General features: G+C 38.2%; 1 protein-coding gene across 1 annotated transcript; it reads left to right on the top strand.

The window, feature by feature from the left end:
- Nucleotides 1-3,733: 3,733 nt before the first annotated feature.
- On the top strand, nucleotides 3,734-21,013 carry LOC113018873 (poly [ADP-ribose] polymerase 14-like). The gene is made up of 14 exons (XM_026162273.1): nucleotides 3,734-3,955; nucleotides 4,068-4,192; nucleotides 7,369-8,883; nucleotides 8,968-9,204; nucleotides 9,454-9,678; nucleotides 9,765-9,819; nucleotides 9,987-10,133; nucleotides 13,432-13,494; nucleotides 13,579-13,755; nucleotides 13,840-14,016; nucleotides 14,129-14,758; nucleotides 16,584-16,720; nucleotides 17,630-17,810; nucleotides 20,392-21,013. Exons 1-14 carry the CDS (start codon nucleotides 3,784-3,786, stop codon nucleotides 20,676-20,678), a joined length of 4,128 nt encoding a protein of 1,375 aa, XP_026018058.1. The 5' UTR covers nucleotides 3,734-3,783; the 3' UTR covers nucleotides 20,679-21,013.
- The last annotated feature ends 1,231 nt before the right edge of the window (nucleotides 21,014-22,244 follow it).

Genomic DNA, 22,244 nt, shown 5'->3' with positions numbered 1-22,244 from the left:
CTTGATCCCTTGCTCTGCTGTTTTTAACCAGTTTGAGCCTGTGTCTCTTTCTTATTTAGAGGATGTGGTTGGCCACCTGAGGCCCTCTGGTTCCCCAAATGATCCTGTCCCACCACAATTTTTTAAGGAGATTTTTCCTAGCATAGGCCAGGCTGTTCTTAGTGTTATAAACAGCAGTTTAATATCTGGTGTAGTCCCTGCTAATTTTAAGCATGCGGTAGTACAACCCTTGCTTAAGAAACCTGCCCTGGACCACACTGTATTGGCTAACTGCAGACCTATCTCCAAGTTGTCTTTTATGTCTAAAATCTTAGAGAAAATTTTACATTGCCAATTGATGGATTTTTTAAATGAGAATGGTATCCTGGAGGTCTTTCAATCAGGTTTTAAAAACTTGCATAGCACGGAGTCAGCACTCTTAAAGGTTTTTAATGATATCCTCCTTTCCTGTGACTCTGGCAATCATGTTGTTCTTGTCCTCCTTGACCTAACAGCTGCCTTTGACACTGTAGATCACAACATTTTACTGTCTCGCTTGCACCATCTTGCAGGCATTCGTGGTACTGCTTTGAAATGGTTTAGGTCTTATCTTTGCGACAGAACTTTTAGTGTTAACTTTTTAGGGTATGAGTCTTCCTCTGCCACTTTTCAGTCTGGGGTCCCGCAGGGCTCAATTTTAGGGCCTCTGCTTTTTTCATTATATTTACAGCCCCTGGGAACCATCCTCAGAAGGCATGGAATATCCTTCCACTGCTATGCTGACGACTGTCAGATCTATCTGCCTCTGAAGCAGAACGATGCCTTCTCTATTAAGCCACTTTTAGCATGTCTAGAAGACATTAAATCTTGGATGTCCCTAAACTTTCTAAGATGCAATTCCAGCAAAACTGAGGTCATTCTGTTTGGTCCTAGTGGACCTTGTGAACCCTCTGCTATTGATTTGGGACCCCTGGCAGAGTATTTTAAATCTGTTGTTACAAACCTGGGTTTTAAGATGGACAGTGATTTTAAATTAGATAGTCAAATTAGGGGTACTGTCAAGTCCAGTTTTTATCATCTAAGGCGCTTGGCAAAGATAAGACCTATTTTATCTCAGCCGCATCTTGAAACGGTAATCCATGCTTTTATTTCATGTCGTTTAGATTACTGTAATGCACTATATTGTGGAGTTAGTCAGCATCTTCTCTCTCGTCTGCAGCTGGTCCAAAATTCTGCTGCACGACTTTTAACCAGAACTCGTAAAAGAGAGCACATAACTCCCGTCCTGGCTTCACTCTATTGGCTGCCTGTATATCTTAGAGTTCACTTTAAAATTCTCATGTTTGTGTTTAAATGTTTAAATGGTCTTGCCCCAACTTACCTCTCTGAGCTTCTGCATCCTTACTCACCCCCCAGGTCTCTCAGGTCAGCTGACAAGCTGCTCCTGGAGGTACCCAGGTCCAAGAGGAAGCTCAGAGGGGACAGGGCCTTCTCTATTGCTGCTCCTAATCTGTGGAACAATCTTTCCCAGCACATTAGAGAGGCCCCTTCACTGTCCACTTTTAAAACACGTCTTAAAACTCATTTTTACTCTTTGGCTTATGACACAGTCTGACCCTGATTTTATTGTTTTAATCTAATGTGCTGATTTTATTGTTTTAAATGTGTTTATATATATATTACTTATCTTATATTATTATTACTATTTTTCTCATTTTTTTTAACATGCTCAATGTATCATGTTTGGCATGTCAAGTGTACAGCACTTTGTGTTCAGCTCGTGGCTGATCTGAAAGCGCTATATAAATAAATTGCTTGCTTGCTTAAATAGATTAAACGGCACAGGTGTGAAAACACCCCAAGTCACAATTGGAGCAATGCAACCATGCAAGCAGATGAAGGTAGAAGTTTAACATTATGATTGAGCAGTGATTTCACAGTACTACTTCTGGTGCAAAAGGGTACTTGAGTATGTTGTATCCTGTGTAAATCTGGCTTTGGGGGTGGTTATAAAATGATTAATATTTGTATCGGTTCTGTTCAGGTTTATTGTATGGCTTCACTGTTGTATTTTAAGAGATATTGTAGTTTGTTTTTCTTCTCAAATTACTGTCACACTGTTAAAATATTTTCTATAAACTGATGTATTTTTCTTAGCTGCGGGGAGGCAGATGGCTGCCCCTCCCTGAGCCTGGTTCTGCTAAAAGGTTTCATCCTGTTAAAGGGAGTTTTTCCTTCCCACTCTCAGTCAACGCTGTCACTGTTTGCTGATCTAACCTACTATCAACTGAGCAGCCATAAAAATAATCACTCTGAAGGAAAAACTGCTGAAGCACCTTTGAATGGGAAGGACATATTTAAAGAAGCACAGATCACTGTTGATGTTGAGACAGTGCAACATATATACGTGGTCACTTCTGGTCTTTCTGACAATTTACACCAAAAATATGAGCATTTCAACAATGCTATTCAAACCATATTTTGAAAAACCATGTCATTATTTGTTAATGCATAATAAACAAAGCTTGCTTCAATTGGACTCTAAAGATTGGGTTCTTAAATATTTGCAATTTCCTCAGAAGTGAATAATATGTGATTTTGAGTTTGTTTAGTAGCATTATCAAAAACAAAGTGTTTTTAAAATGTCTTACATCAACAATGATTTTTTTTCCCTCTGAATTTTTAGATATACTTTTTTAGCTCTTAAAATAAATTCTTTGAGAAAGAAAAATAAAGGATATAGGTACAAAAACTGTGACTGATTTCCAGATTTTAGGATTCATTCCTCTGACACTCACTGAGTCAGGGCAGTGTGTGTCTGAACATCCAAATTAAATTTGTTGTCTTTCTTAGCTAGATCATTCATTGCCTAACATCAGTTTAAACTGTTTCATTAATGAATGAATGAATGAATGAATTAATGAATTAATTAATGAATTAATGAACACACAGTGTAACACCTACATAAATGTATTTTATCAGTACATCAATAATTGTGCTTTACTTCTTAAAACTGCTTCATAGTTTCTATAAACATTTTAAATAACATCTTTTCATTCATTGTATTAACGAATTAACATTTTAGAAATGACTCTATTGCTATTACATATGTTTTCTTTCACTCTGGAGGCCACATCATGAATTAAACCTAAATGTTAAATGAAGCAAAACATGAATAAAAACAACTTGAATATCAAATTTCCCTGGATTACTATTACATCTCACTGCACCGACACAGTTTTGGGTCTATAATGACACCTAGTGGGTCGGTGTGGTAATACTGCAGGAAGGTTTTACACGGAGGGATTCCTGTATGTTCAGGGTGTGCCCGGCCTCTACAGACCTATGGTAGCTGGGATACGCTCCAGCTCCACTGCGTCCAGATAGGGATAAGCGCAAGAGGACGAATGGATGGATGGGTTTATGTGAAATATATTTGTTGTTGTTTCAGTTGTTGTTTTACTAAAATATTTCTATCTGATCAGATGAAGCATAAAACCCTTATTTGCTGTCAGGATAATTACTGGTAAAATGTCTTTCTCAAAACCATATTAAGACATAAATATAATTTAGAGTTATACTCTGACAGCTGAAACACCTTTAAAGTACCTGCAGAGCAGGTGAGACGAGAAAAGCCCCTGAGAATTAAGTGCGGACTTTTTCCATTGCTGGGTGTGGGAGTGTAAACACGAAGAGGCGATACCTTAAAACTGAAACTGAAACAAAAACGGGCACTCACAGAGTGGCACAAACAAGTGTTTGACGGGCTGAAAGTTCTCATGTTAGTGTAGAATTGCAGATAAAATGGATCAATATCCGTATCCACTGTTTTTTGAAGCCACTGACTTTACAGACAGAGAGAAGGAGAAAGTGAGGAGATACTTTCAGAAAAGGCGAGACTCCGGGGGTGGCGACTGTGGAAATCTTGAAAAACTCGGAGGAAGCGTTTATAAAATCTGTTTCAAGGAAAAAGAAGGTAGGACAGTCGGTCATTTGTAAAAAAAAAAAAAAAAAAAAAAAAAAAAAAAAATTAGATTTGTGTTTAAATTCAGGCTATTTCAGTGACTCTGTTTATGGATGTTTTCCAGATCAAGACAGAGTTTTGCAGAGGAAGTTTCACACCATCACTCTTCCGAGTGGAGAAGTGCGGCTGACCGTGAGCCGGACAAGTTCACCACAGACCTCTGACCAGCCATCGACAAGCCAATCACTGGTACAGTTTACTGCACTTTCAAACATGACTTTTGGTTACAGTAAAAACTGAGCGCCAGAATAATGTGGCCAAATCAGTTTAAGAGGAATGAGTTAGCCTCCAGGGGAAGTTGGACAGCTGAGGACAATATTGACAAAAACAATTTCTTTGTTATAGTTTTCATTTCATTGTGCCTCAGTGTTTTCAGTGACTGACAGTTCTCAGGCTTCTTTCACTTCTGAGTGTCGCTGTTAATACAGAGTGTAAAATACATGTTCAGCATTGTTTAAATAAGAACACATTACCTGAAAAATACATCATGGCACACTGTGCAGATACAGATATAATATTTAGTATTAAAGCCTTTGTAGACAAGCAAGTAACCAATGCCATGTATGATACTCCACTTCCATATCATCAAAGATACTGTTTTTTAAAAACAAAACAAAACACATAGGTCATAAAAGGCCAGATGGTAACACTCTCACTGGACACTTTATTAGGTACACCTTGAGAGTAACAGGGAAGACTTCAGTGCTGCTTTAAATCTTTGCAGTTAAATTTTTATTATAATGTTGTGATGTTATTTGAGTTACTGTTTCCTTCCTATCAAGTCAAAGCAGTCTGGCCATCCTCTGACCTCTGACATCAAGAAGACGTTTTCATGCAGAGAATTGGATATTTTCTCTTTTTCATTCCATTCTCTGTAATCCCTGGAGATGGTTGTGTAGGAAAATCCCAGTAGATATATATATCTGAAATACAACAAAATATTAAATTCTTTGTGGAATCCATTGACACTGCATCCCGTTGGCACACAAATGAAATAATATTGTGTTCTAAATTATCACCAGTCATTGCATTCTACTTTCAGTTACATTGTGCACAATATCCTGTCCGTTTTAGAAACAGGGTTGTAGTATATTTCTGTTCTAACACAGTGTCAGAGTCAGATATAACAATCAAAAACAAAAACATATAAACAGATATTAATTTAATGTGTTTTTATCAACATAGGACTGTATGAATCTGTCCCGAATTCGACAAGTGGCACAAAAACAAACCAATGGAGGCCCCAGTAGAGTGCAATCAGATGAAGAGTTTATTAAGAACACACATAGTTTTGCAGGGATAGCTCAGTAGGTAGAGTGGTGGCCCCATGATCGGAAGGTCGGGGGTTCAACTCCACTGAACGGCTACCCTGAGGTACCGCTGAGCAAGGTACCGTCCCTACACACTGCTCCCCGGGCGCTGCACTGGCGGCTGCCCACTGCTTCACTGGGTGAATGGGTTAAATGCAGAGGAACTATTTCCCTATGGGGACTAACACGCACACTTTACACTTTACATGCGGGAAGAAGTACACAGCATCACATCAGCATATGTCTTCTGCCCAAAAATACACAGAGAATGGTTTATATATCATCAGGGTTTGACACCCCCTCTTGCATTGTATAACATATTTTTGTATTTCTAAGAACATCATTTGTATCTTGTACAGACAATGAGATGATTTTTAGAGCTACGGTCAGACACAGAAGTTCTTTTCCGAAATATGGCGATGATTTCAGGCCCTGGAGGTCCCCGTGGACTTGTCCTCCTGTTGACCCATCTTCTGTCACCTGTTACTAAGTAAACTCAAATGCCACAGGTTGTAACAAGAAGCTGAATACATTCAGGCCTTCACTCAAGCCTGTTTCTAGATTATATGTACTATATGTGTTTTGTAAGTGTGTATGCAGTTTTAACCTTCTGTTGCTCTTAAGTCACCTACACAATAGATTGCCTGGACATTTGTGCCAAACAAAGCTTGAGACTTTTAATTGACTGAGCTTTAACTCTTTACTGAGCACAAAATGCAATGTGTATAAAATGGTCTTAGCTGTACCTGTAATAAAAAGGTTAATATAAAGTCAGCAGGTTTTAATAAACATCTTAATGCAGTATCAATACTATAGATTATATCATTAATGATGCAGAATATATTGTAGCCACAAAATAATTTCTTTAATTCCACAGTGGCAAATGCTGTGGCAACTGCTCAACAACTTTTTTTTAGAACTGGTTTATTTAACCCTTTAAGACCTACCATAGAACCAAGTCAGCCAGAGCTTATATTATATTTTTACATGCTGTAGTGCCATTTCTGGGAGCATTTCAAGTTTCTATACATCAATACAACCCAAATTTTAATAATATGTATGCATTAAGTGCATAGTAATTACATAATTTGCAAAAAAGTGCAATAAACTACACATTTTTGTTTTGTTTTTTTAACATATATTTCTAGTTAGAAAAATATAAGAGGCTTATCCCTCAAAACTGTAAATACAAAAAAGTTGCACAAAATAGTTTCCCACCACAGGAAATTTATTTTAAGTGTCTTCATAGTTTTGTTTTTGAAATACACCAAATTTTATATACTGCAGGAAAAACGAAAATAAATAAACTTGCTGCAAGTGCTTTTTATGCAGTTTTTGCAAAGCTATATGTGGAAGGAAACTGTGACCTAGGACAAGCTGATGGCATAAGATGTAAGTACAACTCCTCCGGCTTCATATACAAAAAAATTATTGCGCTAGCTTACTTGGTTGCAGCGCTACCGGGATTTAAAAATAGCTATGCAAAACAGAGTGTGCCCGCTCCGACCAGCTTTAAAGGGTTAAGAAACAAATACTAAGACATGTCTTTTTTCTCTTAAGAGTTGCTGATTAAAATGGTGTTTGAGTGTTGGACGTTGTGGAGCTAGGGCTGGACGGTTGGACGTTAAATCAAAATTGTGATTAATTAAACATTTTCCTCAGGTTCGAATAATGAATGATTATGATTGTAAGGCAGGCATACAAAAACTAGGTTTGTGCTGTAAATATACTGAACCACTAAAACTGAGATAGTTTTGGTATTTTCCCATAGTTGTCTTCTTTTTGTTTGATGTTGTTTTTACTATAGCCACATATATGTCCAAGCAATGGAAATGGTAATTATATTTGGCAGTGTTTTATGTTTCCTCCATGAAGGGGGTCATTAATGCCACAGACTGGACATATACTGGACATAGCAGAGATAGTACATAATGGATGAAGAATATGATTCATTTTTGACTTACTGCCCAACCCTATGTGGTAAATTGTTTACAATAAGTAGCCCATCTTTAAGCATCAACTGACAAATTTGTTTGATTTCTTTCCTTCTTTCAGATCTCTAGAAACCCAAACATAAAAGGTCTTGAGAAGACTTTCAGGATAGATGTTTTCCTGATGTTTTTCCTGAGAGACAACTGTAAAGCATACAAATTTTTGGAAAAACAACTGTCTTCAATCGGCTGCACAGTGGAGCTAAATTTTGATGAAGAGGAGGTTTTGGTTAGAGGGGAGGTTGACAAGGGTCCAGGAGGAGGATTTGGTGGTGCTGCAGAGAAATGGGAGTATCAGGTGGATCAGGTCTTCGTCCAGCTCACCGAAACCTACCTCTGCTATCATGTGCTTGAACCAAAACAGATGAAAATGGTACTGCAGGACTCGGCCTTTAAGACAGATGATATCAAAGTTTACACAGAGAGTGGCTATGCTGTGGTTGTAGGAGAGGTTGATGGCATGAAGGAGAAGATTGCAATTCTGGAAAAAAGCCTACCCACCAAAAAGGAAGTGCCAATTGTGGAGAAGAAGTTCAAGCTCATAGAAGAAGAGTACAATCGAGAAATGCGTGCTAATTGTCCAGAGGTTGCAATCATCAGAGGTAGTGCCATGATCACTTTGGAGGGCCCTGACAAAGAGGTGCAGTCAGGAGCTGCAAAACTGGTTGAACTGATTAAGAACGTAAAGGAGAAGAGCGTTAAGTTCCCTACAGCTTTGCTAACCTTCATGAAGACCAGTGATGCCATCCCAAAATACCAAACTCGCTTCCAGCAGAGCCTCAGAAACCCTGTTTTCTTTGAGGTGGGTGCAGATCTGGTTCTGTCCAGTTTGTCCTCTGATGCTCTGAATGAGGCCGAGGCAGCAGTAATGAGAGACTTTAAAGTGACCACTGTACAGCTGCAGGGTGCAATAGATCTCAACAGGTTGAAAGAAATTCTGATGAAAGCCAAGAACGAGGCAAACAGTAGAGAGTTCAGAGTGGACATCAGCTACATGCCAGGCGCCAGGGGAACCTCAACAACCAACGTCCAACTGGTGGGCTACAGTGAAAATGTGGCCAAGCTCAATGAAGTTCTTCATGACTTCCAGTTGAATCAAGTTGCAACTCTAGAAGCCATCAATCTGCTTCATCCTGAAATGGTCGACTGTTTTAATAAAATCTTAGACTTGATTGGCATGAAGCAGACCAAGGTGACCTTACAAGCCTCACATTTTCCAAATCCTTGTGTGTTGGTGTCTGGTCCTCGATGTCATGTTCAGGAGGTCAAGGAGGCCCTAACATCAACTCTAGACAGTGTTGTAGTAGACACTTTGACTCTAGATGGACCAGGGGCTCAGCAGTACTTCCAGGAAGAGGGTAAAGTGACTAAAGAGCTGATAGAGGGTTCCTGTCACGTCATTATCCGAGAGAAGCAAACTGCAGCCACCCCAAACGTGCAAAGACCACGAAACACCAGCAGACTCAGCGACACACCTAGATCTCTCAGCCACAGCAGCAGCATGTACAGCACAGTTGGAAACTCTGCAATCAACAGAACAAACCTGAAGATCAAACTCAGCAGTTTAGAAAATGAACAGGTTTGATTATTTCCATTCAATTCTAGTTCCCATAATCCCAAAATAAAATATCAACATTCATGTTATTCAATATTATTTCTGCAGGCGGATGTTCTGGTGGTCCCCATGCTCAACAAACAGCTAACTTCGACAAATATTGGCAACAGTTTTTTGGCCAAAGCTGGGAATATATTAAAGTTAAAGTTTGATTCAGTCTTAGCCAGTTGTGCCCTCGCCCCTGGTGATGTTCAGCTGGTTGATGCACCTCCATCTCTGGGCTGCTCCAAGATTTTCTTCATTGAGTGCTTGCCTTGGGACGGAGTAAGAGGAAAGAGCGTTCAGGTAAAATTAAGGACTTTCATTAACACTTCTGGTGATGGAAAACACAAAAGAAAAGATAATTAAAGATAATAAAATACTAAATTAATGCCAAAATATTAATGCACAAACCAGATAACTGCAAAGGAAGATTTATGCAACCAAACTGAACTTTTTTGTGGATCCCACAGTTTTCCGTGCTCTGTTGCAGTGTGCAATACAAGAGTTAAGTTTGAAAGCATTGTTTAAAAATATGTAAATTTTGATTTGCAGGCTCTTGGTAATGGTCTAAAAAAGTGTCTGAAGCTTTGTGTACGGCAGAATTTTGGTTCAGTGGCCATTCCAATCATTGGGGCAGGTGTTATTTTAAAATACCCGCTGAGAGAAGCCATTCAAGTGTTGACTGACGTCATTCACCAGTTTGGATTATCTGCATCCTCTGGATCTCTTACAAACATCCACATTGTCATTAAACCTGGTTACCCTGATTCTGAGGAGGTCAGTGTCAGTTGATATGTCCTGATCTGATCTGTAACATGCAGGAATCAATTATCTATCATGTTATTCTGTGTTTTTATCTACAGTGCTACCACGATGTCTACAAACAGCTCAGCTTAAATATGAACCAGGGAGGCCAAGGTAAACTAGCACTACTCATACTGTCTTCATTATGTGACATTAATGCATAGTGAGCAGATAAAAACATTCATTAAGCCAGTCCCATATTTTACCATCTTCATTAGTACCCTCAGTCATCAGATTAAATATATCAAACAATAGCTAATGTGTGGTCTTCTTCCTCTCAGCAATCTTCAGGTCCCTCACCAGCGACCTAGATGACATCATCATGACAGTGGGAAGCGCGGTTAAACTACACGTGGTGTTTGGTGACATCACTAATGAGACTACAGATGCTGTGGTGAACACAACCAACTTCAAAAGTTTTGACCTTGGTAGGTGAAACTGGGAAAGACAAGAAGATGTAGTGAGCAGGACAACCCAGTTGCATCTGTAAAATTATTTTTATCCACAATGGTAGCATAGCTCTTTACGGATGGCAAAGGCAGACAGCTGTTCATTAATATCTGCACAGAAATGGGGATAGCCATATGAATATAATCTTTGAAGATCAAAGTTTTCATCAAGCATTATCAGTAGGTCACGTATATTAGCTAAAAACCATATAATTATATATACTCAGCAAAAATACAATAGATAGTCATGGTCCAGCAGCATAAGTAATTATGCCACTACTTTCTAATGCACATGGGCCAGCAAAACTAGATAACTTTTTGTATTTGGGATCTAGTACTGATCATGGTTATAGTTTCACATATTATATAATTCCCTCGAAGCACAGACCAACGCAATTGGTTTTCTGTCACTGGTTTATTTGAAGACTGCTCTCCAAAGCCACCGTGAAAACTACACAGCATTAACAACATAAAGACTCAACGTAAGACACAGCGCCTAAAATAACACTGTACAACAAAACAAAATAGACCAATAATACCTCGTTGGCTGCAAAAAATGAATTAGTCACCATTCTTCAGAGGTTTCCTTTTAAGCGTGTAGTTAAAGTTCATTGTACTTAACGTGACTTTCAATAAAGAACATTACAGGCTCATTCTTGCTCCACACTTACAGGTGTTTCCCCAACTTCCAGAAAGGAAAAAGCGAGACTTGTAAACAAGCTTGACTTTCAAAATAAAAGCACCATAACTTTAACTACATAAAATAACATAACATAAATAATCTACATCTTAAACAATTTACAACAATGACACAGACCCTGACAAGATAAAAAAAAAATGATCCAAATTATATAAAAAATGTCATCATCCCAGCAGCTACATATTATATGTGTGAAACTATATATGTGAAATCATAGTGCTTTTTTTTTCTCAAAGATTTATTTTTTATTTATTGCTTTTCCAACAACATTTTAACCAACAGGAAGAGAGAGTTTACATAAAATAGAGGAGGAAATTAATAAAAAAAAATTTGAGTGTATAATAGTAATATATGTACATCGTGTATGAACAGTGTTGGGGAAACACATAGATATAGTTATACATACTCTCCCATGTAGATCATTCAGATATTATTACAGAAAATATATATATATATATAGATAAGTAAAACAAAGCAAAACAACACCCCCCCCCCAAAAAAAAAAAAAAAAAAAAAAATCAAGGGTTAACAGACAGTGCTCCAGAAAAAAACAGGTATAACACAGTGAGACATTAGGTTTAAGTGCATTATTCCAGGGCTTCGGTCTTAAGTTTAGTCCAAGGGTGTCAAGTTAGTTAGAGAGGCATCCGACCTAACGGTTGCAATGATAAGCTGTGTCCTCTTCAGTTCCAGTCCATTTAATTTCACATCTCTTCTCCTGTCCTTCTATTGAACAGGCCCAGCACTCGCAGGCCCCCCAGGTTCTCTTTAACAGCTGCAACACTACTTCTCCCATACAGGTTAAATGGATATAGTCATTTCTGTTCACTATCGATCATCTCCTCACAAAAATAACAAAAACTTTCCCCACATTTTTTTAAAGGAAGCATGTTTACCCTTTATCATAGACGTAAGTTTCTCCAAAGCAAGGGATTTTGACAGTGTCGACAACCAAGTTCTCAAGTGTGGTCTACTAATGGATCTCCATGATTTGGCTATGCTATATTTCGCCTGTAACAGGCAGAAGATTGTGGTTAAAAAAAACCACAATCCCCGAATTTCAGCGGGGAAAATTCCTAGGATGCATAGTTTAGGACATAGGTCCAGCTTGACACTTGTAATATGAGCAATTACATCTAAAACTTCTTTCCAAAACTTTTGGATTTCTGAGCATTCCCACAGGCAATGCATCAGTGTGCCTTTTTTCCCACATTTAACACATATGTCCAGAGTTTTGGGGTCAAATTTGTTTAATAATGTTGGGGTGATATATGTTCTCATTAGCCATTTATACTGGATTAGTTTAAATTGGGTGTTTATAGATTGTGTTTGGGCTTTCAAGCAGGCTTTTTGCCATTCCTCTGTAGTTATTCTATACTCTAAGTCTTGACACCATGCGAGTCTTTCTTTTTCTGAGGATGTTTGAGAGCCATCTCTGAGGTTGCTGTAAAAACGGGATATTAAACCTTTCTTCAGCTGATGGTTTATTGCTATGTCCTCTAATGAGTTTAGAGTGGGCAATGTTAGGGATTTTTGAGTTTTTGATATGAAGCTTCTGATTTGAAGAAATGTTTGGTTGGAATGCCAAATTTCTGTGTCAAGCCATTAAAACATAGTAGGGTGTCCTTGTCATATAGGTCTCCAACTTTGGCCACAGGCCTCTGACGGCCCACATTTTAAAGCCCATAGTGCATATTAGGCATATTCAGCAGGAACAGGCTTAGTGGATGACAAAATGCAAAACTCTGAGGCACAGGTGCTGGAAAGCAATCAGGACTGAGATTATCAAACAGTAACAAAAATAAGTGACTCAGTGACAGTCCGGCAGGGAACAAAGGTGAACAGGTATGCTGCCTGTAGTGTGTACTCGGCGTGAGTATCGTTTGATTTCTAGCCAAGCATGTTTGGCAAGGATTAACCTTTTACATACCTTAGAATACCAATTCTCATAAATGTATGTGGATTGATTTGGGGAAATTGGGTTGATGAGTAACTGTAAGCAGGAAGCAAGACTAAGAAATTAAATGGGTAGAATGTCTGATACTACACTGCAAGTATTCAACTGTGCCACAAAAGGGAACATAAAATAATACTGTGGCATCAAGTGTCTTATTGTTGTTGCTGTCTACTGTTGATCCAAAGTTGTGCTTACTAATTAAATACAATTATTAAATATATAAATATATCAGTATTTAACCAATAGGCACTACATATTCATTTTAATAAGATTATCTTAGACTTTTTGGAGTCCTAACTTTTCCTTTCCTGCTACTATAAGGTTGGCTTTTGTGATTTTTATTATATACTAACAAATCGAAATCTATTTGTTAACCAACTGTGCAACTTGCCCTAAACTTTACAGTAGCAAAAGTCGGCATGTTACTAAAAAAATGGATGGCAATAGTTATGTAAAGGTCAATAACCACCATCATCACCAGTCAGTCCTGGTGCTGATTAGCTGTGTTAGCATGCTAAAATTAGAACAAGATTAGCATATAGCACAGCTTCACAAACTTGCCTTTATTGACAGATTGTAAGACCTTTAATATATATTTTCTTATTTTTCGTCATCTACAGATGGAGTATGCAAAGACATCTTAACTGTAGCTGGTCCAGAGGTGGAAGCTAAACTGAAAGCAGGTGAGAAAAAGAGAAGCTGCTACTTACCTTCTCATCTTACTTATCTGACTCTCACTCATCCATCCTCTGTCACTTTCTGTGCAGCAAAAGTGAATCGAGGACAAATTTTCGAGACCCAGTCTGGAAACTTCCCATGTAAAACTATTTTACACGTGCATGGGAAACAGGATGAGGTCCTCATTGAACAACTTGTGTGTGGTATCATGCGTTATTGTGAAATTCATAAATACAACTCAGTGGCAATTCCTGCCATGTGTGCTGGTAAGTATCTTGTTCAGCATTTCTATTTATTCTGTTTGTTGTGAAACACACACATACACCTAAATGCAAGTGGTGTTTTAACAGGAGCTGGAGGGTTAAATCCTGCGATTGTAGCAGGAGCCATTCTTCGAGGGATCAAGTCATCTGCATCAATCATGACCAGCCTCACCAACATCCGTCTCGTCCTGATTAAGATTGATGTCTTCTTGACTTTTAAAGAGGAAGCGATGCAGATGTATTCCCCAGCTGTCATCAACAGAGGTGACAGAAATATTCACAAACTGACATTTTGTGTAGTTATTTAGTGTAATGAATTTTAAAATAAAAACTGATTCAAAATATTTTACTGAAAACTTTTCCTGATTTGTTCTAGTACTTCCAGTACTTCCAGTACTTCCAGTTCAAGTACAGCAACAACAGCCTCCTCTTTCTGTGAGTGCATACCTCAGCAGTCTCCATATCAGCTCTACAAGTCAGCAGTCTGTCTTCACGTTCCTGGGTCTTTCCAAAAAAGACGTTGACGATGCTATGGAAAAGCTGAAGCATCAATATCACACACAGTGCTCCAGTAACACCTTCTCAAAGGAGGAACTGGAACCCCTCGACCAGGACGACATGATGGAGCTGAAGGAGCTGGTGGAGTCTGAGGGTTTATTCATGCAAACAGATCAGGCTGGCACCCTAACAGTGAGCGGGCTAAAAGGCGGGGTCACCCGGGTGATGCAGAAAATGAATCAGTGTCAATTAATGGGTCTTGCTAATGAGGTGAGAGTCAGGGAGGAGGAGGAATTGTACCATCGAGTTGTTTGGTGCATCCTGGCACATAACGGAAACTGGGAAAGACTTCCCAGAACAGCCAATCACCAACTGGAAAACAACGAATTAACAGAAGGAATAACAGATGCACAGGGACTCGTATGGGAGGTTAATCTACAGATGATGGTGGCCACACAGCAACTGAACAGACAGGCGATGAAGCTAAAGCGACTTGAGAATCTGACAGGTGAGAAGATCTCAGTGTTGTGTAAAGAGCCTGACTGATACTAGAGTTTGATGCTTGAGAGCAATATAAAGTTAAAACAAACAATTGTTAAGATTTTGATTTAATGATTTATTAAAGAGATTTCAATGAAATGAAATCAAGATTTAATGAAAGGACAGTGTAGAAATAGAAATGAATAATGTATAGCAAACTACTGCACCTGTAAGAAAAACAAACATACAACAGCTGGTACACAGAAATTTGCAAATGCACAGGTACATAAATGCAGTGCTCTAGATTAACTTTTTGCCTCAGTTGCACTGGTGCGCCTAACTTTTTTTCTTAGGTCCACCAGCACAAAAGTTAAGTGCACCCAAATTTTTCAACCACATCATTTAACCCCACAGTTAGGGGCGATTGTGGCTCAAGAGTTGGGAGTTCGCCTTGTAATCGGAAGGTTGCTGGTTCGAGCCCTGGCTTGGACAGTCTCGGTCGTTGTGTCCTTCGGCAAGACACTTCACCCGTTGCCTGCTGGTGGTGGTCAGAGGGCCCGGTGGCGCCAGTGTCCGGCAGCCTCGCCTCTGTCAGTGCGCCCCAGGGTGGCTGTGGCTACAATGTAGCTTGCCATCACGAGTGTGTGAATGGGTGGATGACTGGATATGTAAAGCGCTTTGGGGTCCTTAGGGACTAGTAAAGCGCTATATAAATACAGGCCATTTACCATTTTACATGTTCACTTTTTTTTTACTTGCTGTCCATACAGACAGTATTGATTTGTAAATAATCTTGTCAACACAAAGTTCTTTATTTGGTGCACATTTCTACAAGAAAGATAAGTTACTGAAAAAGTGCTTGTGCTTAAAGTGCTTTGGCATAATCTAAGGGTTTCACAATTTGGCATAATTTTAAAAAGTTAAAATTTCTTCACTATTAAACAGCAGAAATGAGGCTTTCTTGTCGGAAGTCATTTTATCCCTTCAAGCTACTCACCTCTATTCACCTGCACTTTCAAACGCATACACGCAAAGGACTACAGGAATATCTGGACCACGGCCAATCACAGAGGTCCCGCCCGGTTATCTCTGATTGATTTAGACCACAATATGGGCATAATGTGTGTCTGTTGTTGACCACACGGAGACTTTCGGAATTGCGGACACTTTTTATTTTTTTTGTACTGAACGGCTGGTCACACCGGTGCGACCTAGGATTTTTTTTAGTCACACCATGGAAAAACTAAGGTGCATATGCAACCAAACTGGTCACACTCTAGAGCCCTGAGAGTCCCAGAGTACTATTGGCAATAGGTAACCGACCCTGCTAGAGGCCAGCCACTGTGGTGCGAGCAAAAAAGCTCAAGTTCCTGAGCTCCAGGCGCCCAAGAATTGTCCAGTACCCGGCAGATGTATGTGGGGGTATGAAACAGGGGCGTGTGAAACGCAACCCACAACCCTCCGTCAAGACACTACGTGTATGAGTGATAAAAAACAGTTTGAAGTAAAGAAGGTTGCAAAAGTCATTATGAAAGTAAGCATAAACAGTTCATTTTTAAACAAGAAATATAAAAATCCCACATCAGCAGATAACTGAGGATCATATTGCCCTGTTATTTCATGTTTAAATGTCTAACTTAGAAGCAGTGTTATGTTATTGTCAGACAGGCCCTATTACATGTTTCATTTTGGTTTTATTCACAGACCATCCCATGAAAATATAGATTTTTTGATTTGTTGTTTGTTGATTGGTATTTACTGCAAGATTTGTAGTAAATAGCAAAAAATAAATCTCAGCATAGGCTCTTTCTGTGTCTTCTCGTTTGTATGCTATATATGCTTGTCTCTTTTAGACTTTACTTTCCCTCTGTACTGGGACAGCATGGCTGCCAGTGAAAGTATGAAGGTCATTCCCCTGGAGTCTTCTTCTCCAGAGTACCAGACAGTGAAGGAGGCCTTCAAACGAACTGTCACCAAAACTGTGATGAAGGTGTGTTGCTCTCCCTGCATCAGTTTCTACTTATATTACCTGTCTTATTATACGCATGCTGCTTCATCACTACTTTATTCTTCTTAAATGTTATTAATGAAATATTATGCAACTGTGAAGTGGAACACAGATATTTCTGTTTTAACTTGCTTTAATATTTATGTATATTATTCACAGTAATTCCCCATTATTTATTTATTATTGCTTCATGTTTATGACGTATCCTATCATAAATTCTTCCTCACAGTTTGTTGAGATATACATATTTACAGATATATGTACATATAAACAGATACTGACACAAATATACATGAACATACATGCGCACACCCGTACATGTATATACACACTGTCTGTGTAAATAGTGGGTGAGAACGACCAGTCAGAGCGGTCATGCTGGGACTTTGTTTCAGTTCCTCACTCAGCCTGTTCCAGTGCTTCACTTCCACATACAGAGATGCTAAAACTTCATTTATTAATAAATAAATTATATTTAAATAATTAATGTACATATAAAATGGAAGAGTAAAACATCATAATATAATTTCAAGTTACAAGAAATCAGTCAATGTCACATTTTATAAACAAACTAATTTCCCCATTTAAAAGATATGATTTATTTAATTCAATTGTATTTATTTATTCATTCATTTGGGATTTTAGGAGGATTTTAGTTTCAGTCCACCATATCGCTGAAGTCCACTGAATTGATGACGACATAATTTGCAGTATTAAAGTAATTAATTGATTGCTGTTGATAACACAGACGCTTCTCATACCTGAGATGCACGCCTCATTTTATGTCCCAGAGAATATATAAGCATAAAACGACCCCTCAGATGTAATTAATATCCTTGACTACCTTGTTTGGCAGCTTGTTGATCCTTTGTCCTTCTTCTCTGTCGTCAGATTGAGCGTTTGCAGAACGTTCACCTGCGTCGCGCCTATGAAGCACAGAAGAAGCTCATTTCTGATAAGAATGCACAGGAGGGAGGAGCAGGGGAGAAACTTCTGTACCACGGGACGACCCAGGACAATTGCGACTCCATAATGAAAACTGGATTCAACAGGCGCTTTGCTGGGCAAAATGGTGATGGTCTTTTTATAATCCACAACTACAGAACATGCCAGCATTTATCTCTTAAGCTTTTGGAAAGTACCACATGCAATCTTTCAGCGCCAAAACCATGTTCTAACCAAAGTCAACACCGGAGTCTTCTTACAATTGCACAAATATTTGCAAAACACTAAATATCACTCCCTCCAGGTAATACACAACACCATGGTTCTTCATTCACAGATGGATTTATTCTTCCGTCACACTTCTCCTCCAAACCACCATAAAATCCACAGTCAAACTGTCATTACATAACCGTAAAGAATGACCAGGCATAAATATTACAAATAAACATTTAAATCAAAGTTAACAAATATGCGATAAACAAAACACAGTTACTGTACCTCGCTGGCTGCATGTAACCATGAGGGAATTAAACAATGCTTAACAAAAAAACACTCCCCAACTTCTTTCACCTCTTCTTTCAACACTTCGCTTCACTTTGAAACAGATTATTTAATCTTTTTTGTGACTTATTTAACTTACAACTTAGCTTCTTTGCACATGCTTTCTTAACTTCCCTTTGCGTCTCTTAAAGGAGCCTATGCGCAACACAGAAAGTAACATAGTACCTACCCCAAAAGAAACAACAATAAATAAAGGAAATAGAAAACATACATAAACACAATAAATTAAACACATTGAAATAATTTACATTTATGGCAGTTAAAGTAAACAAGTAGAGTTACAATTAAATGTTGAAAGAAAAAACATTGTCTTTACATTAAAAGGTTTTAGTTATCAGAGCATAATAAAAGTAACCTTGTCATTAGCAGTCTTGAAATTAAGTAAATAAAAACCTCAGATGACAGGAAGATATATAAGGTATATTAAGTTTCATTATTCATTTAACAAAAATTAAGCCAAAAGGAGGAAGCAGTGTATGAAAGCCAAAGTGACCCCTTTATAAAGTATTTTTATAAAAACAGAAGTTTTGGCAATCGTTTTTATCGTTAATTTTTTATCTTTTTTATCATTAACTTGGTTTCCCTGGGTCTTTTCCCTTGTGTTATGAATAAATCTTCTTTTTTGGGGGGGGTACCAGTACTGGTTTTATTTTGTTGTATTTCACGGACCGACACACAAAATATTGTCGGTTATAAACCAGTCCATGACACAAAAAAGGTTGGGGACCGCTGTTCTAGAGTATTCAGGTGTGTGTCAACTGTTGCAACCACAAGACCTGGGCACATTGCAGTCATTGAGTAAACCATGAGCGCCTCTGTTCTAAAGAGTCTAATGTGACATTATCTGTCTGACAGCTAAAGCATATCCAATATAGATCATGCAGTAAGACAGTGATCCCAAGCACAGCAGAAAATCTACAACAGAATGGCTGCAAATGCTGCAATGGCCCAGTGTCCTTGCTTAAATGATGTGGTGGGACCTTAAGAGAGCTGTGCATGAATGAATTCCTGCAAACCTCGATGAAGTGAAGCAAGAGTAAAGAAGAGCGGGACGAAATTTCTCCATGACAATGTTAGAGCTAGATAAAGTGACACAGGGAATGACTACTTAAAGTCATTGCTGCTTATGATGGTTTAATTATTAAGGTATTGAGTCATAGCTTGTACTTAGTTTTGTTATTCACTGCTTCTGCATTTTGGTTTAGTTTTTGTTAAATAAATAATAACATCCTGTATGAGACTTAGCTTGATCATTTTTTTTACCTTATGAAGTGGCACATGAAAAAAAACCCACTTTGTATTAATAGTTTTTTTTTTACTGTATTTGCCCACCGGGCAAGCGTTGTTTGACATGAGCAACCCACTTCGTGAACACCATAACACAAAACAAGGCGACATAGGATTGTCAAATAGATACCATAGGCGTCTCTATTAAAAATCTTGTTGTCTGATGTTCCACGCTTCACAAAACTGACTCTAATGGTGAATAGATTTAAGTGTTTATTACAGTATTTGTTATTAATTACAAATGATGAGAGTCAATGTGTTTAAATAGACCTTTGACAAGTAACAGCCCATCAAGTATTACACTATTTGGTCCTGTATACTGTCAGGACAATGCAGGTAAGAATACACTGTGAGTATGAGAGCATTCATATATTAAGGCTGAATAAATTATTTTCACTTCTGGTGACACTGATGTTTCAAGGATGGCATGGAAGGCAGGGATTTTTTTTTTTTTTGGGGGGGGGGGGGTTGTGTTTGTTTAAACATTAGTAAGCATTTGTGGCTTTGGGACACATAAAAACTGGTGTTTTATGTGACTGTGAAGGTGTTTTCAGGCCTAGTACAATAACAGCATTTGATTCCTTATCAGGTTGAACAGATATTTTATGTTCCTGCATTCACTAATAAAACATGTCAGTTACAGTCAACAATGTGGTCTAAACACCTGGTGAAAGATATGAAATTAACAGTATAGTGAACTAGTAATTCTGTGTTCTACAGCTTGTACTTCCAGGGTATTTGTGACACCTAAAGATCTACTGCCAGGAGGCTGAGCGGTATCATGTGATTGATGCTGCAAGTCACTACAGTTTAAAGAGGATCACCTATTGTTAACTTTCTTTTTTTCTTCCTACCCTCAGCAACTTCATACGGTCGTGGGACCTACTTTGCTGTAAAAGCCAGCTACTCAGCCCACCCCACCTACTCCAAGCCAGCTGCTGATGGTTCTCAGTTAATGTTCGTCGCCCGAGTCCTCACAGGCGTCTACACTCTGGGCCAAAGTGATATGATGGTGCCTCCACCTCGAGACCCCCAGCAGCCTCACGACCGCTATGACAGTGTGGTAGACAGAATAGATAACCCCAGCATGTATGTTGTGTTTCATGACAACCAAGCGTACCCTGACTACCTCATCACGTTCAAGTGAGAGTAAAGGAAAAGTTTTTTTCCACTGTTGACAAATGATGGTGTCTGAAAAATACAAAAAGAAAATTATAAAACTTATATATGTACATTTCACATTACAAACAATTATATTTAATGAAATTACGAGTTTATTTCTTAAGTATTGAATTCTGTCTGATTTTATGCTTAATTATTGACCTGCTACTGAAGTAGAAATATATGTACATAAACACTGGAAACATATTACGCAATCATGCCGTTTAAAATGTTTTATTTGGCAAAAATTTGCACCTTATATCTTCACTTTGCCAAGTGTAAAGCACTTTGAATCACACCTAATTAATCTGAGAACATGGCACATAACCCTAATAAAGATTTACTGTATGACTGTGTGGTCCATTCTTGAAAAAGGAAAAATTAGAGGACGTGGGTGATCAACATTTAAAAAGAAACTGTGATATTTAATTAAATTGTGATCAAATTAAGCAAACACATATGCAAACTTGTTCAGTTCATAATCAGGTAACTGCTGAACATAGCAAACCATCTGGTATAGTAGTTTAAAATGTTAACTGTGGTAAAATGAGCGTTAAACACATGAGTGATGAGATAATAGCTCCAAAGGATGATAATCTTTCTTGTCTGTGTCTTGAGATGTTTCTTTTGGAGTAATTCTCCCCCCTAGTGGCCAAAAAATTATCAAAAATTTATTTAAATGTGCTAATTTTAGAGCTAAAAATTATTCACTTTGTCAAAGGGTCAAAAAGATAGCTTTCCCATATATCAAAAAGGCAAGTCAACCTTCCTTGTGTTTTCATTTACTACAAAACTGAATCTATGTTTAAAATATAAGCCATCTAGCTACTAGCTATTCATTTTACTACTATCTGCAGCATTTGAAAAAAATATCACCAATGCTAAAGCTATATAGCTGAAAAACTGGAGTTGGATAATGACGATATAGGCCTCTATGTGGTAAAAGAATAACTGAAGAATGAACGGATAAATGAATATCCGTTTATTTAGCTTCATGTTCACGGATTCTCAGGGGTTGATGGTGACAGACGCCTGGCCGTGAACCTGCCGGAGAGCAGGACAGTCCAGAGTGGTGATCACCCTGCTTGTCCCGGTCCTCTGCAGAGTGAAATACTCAGTCCAGGTCAGAGAAGAGCCTCCTATGACCAACCTGAGAAAAGACAAACACGTCAAAAATATTAAAGCAAAAAGTGGGTTTTTTTCCTTTTGCTACTATTTAGAGGCTATAAAATTCACTTGTATTTTTATTTTTTATTCCTATTTATTCTATTTATCCCCTTTGTATATTTTATTTATATTTGTCTCTGTATTTATATATGTGTGTGTGTGTGTGTGTGTGTGTGTGTGTGTGTGTGTGTGTGTGTGTGTGTGTGTGTGTGTGTGTGTGTGTGTGTGTGTGTATATATATAACAATTCTGTAACTGTAACTTCGGTCGTTGCTGTGCTTTTTTTGGAAGTCGAATTTCCCAGAGGAACCCACCCGAGGGATTAATAAAGTTCTATCTTATCTTATCTTATCTTATCTTATCTTATCTTAAAATCGTTAATCTGG

Source organism: Astatotilapia calliptera, chromosome 3, assembly GCF_900246225.1.
Source record: "Astatotilapia calliptera chromosome 3, fAstCal1.2, whole genome shotgun sequence".
Lineage (NCBI taxonomy): Eukaryota > Metazoa > Chordata > Actinopteri > Cichliformes > Cichlidae > Astatotilapia > Astatotilapia calliptera.
The sequence above is the reverse complement of the archived record's forward strand: the minus strand, read 5'-3'. Positions and strand labels throughout refer to the sequence as shown.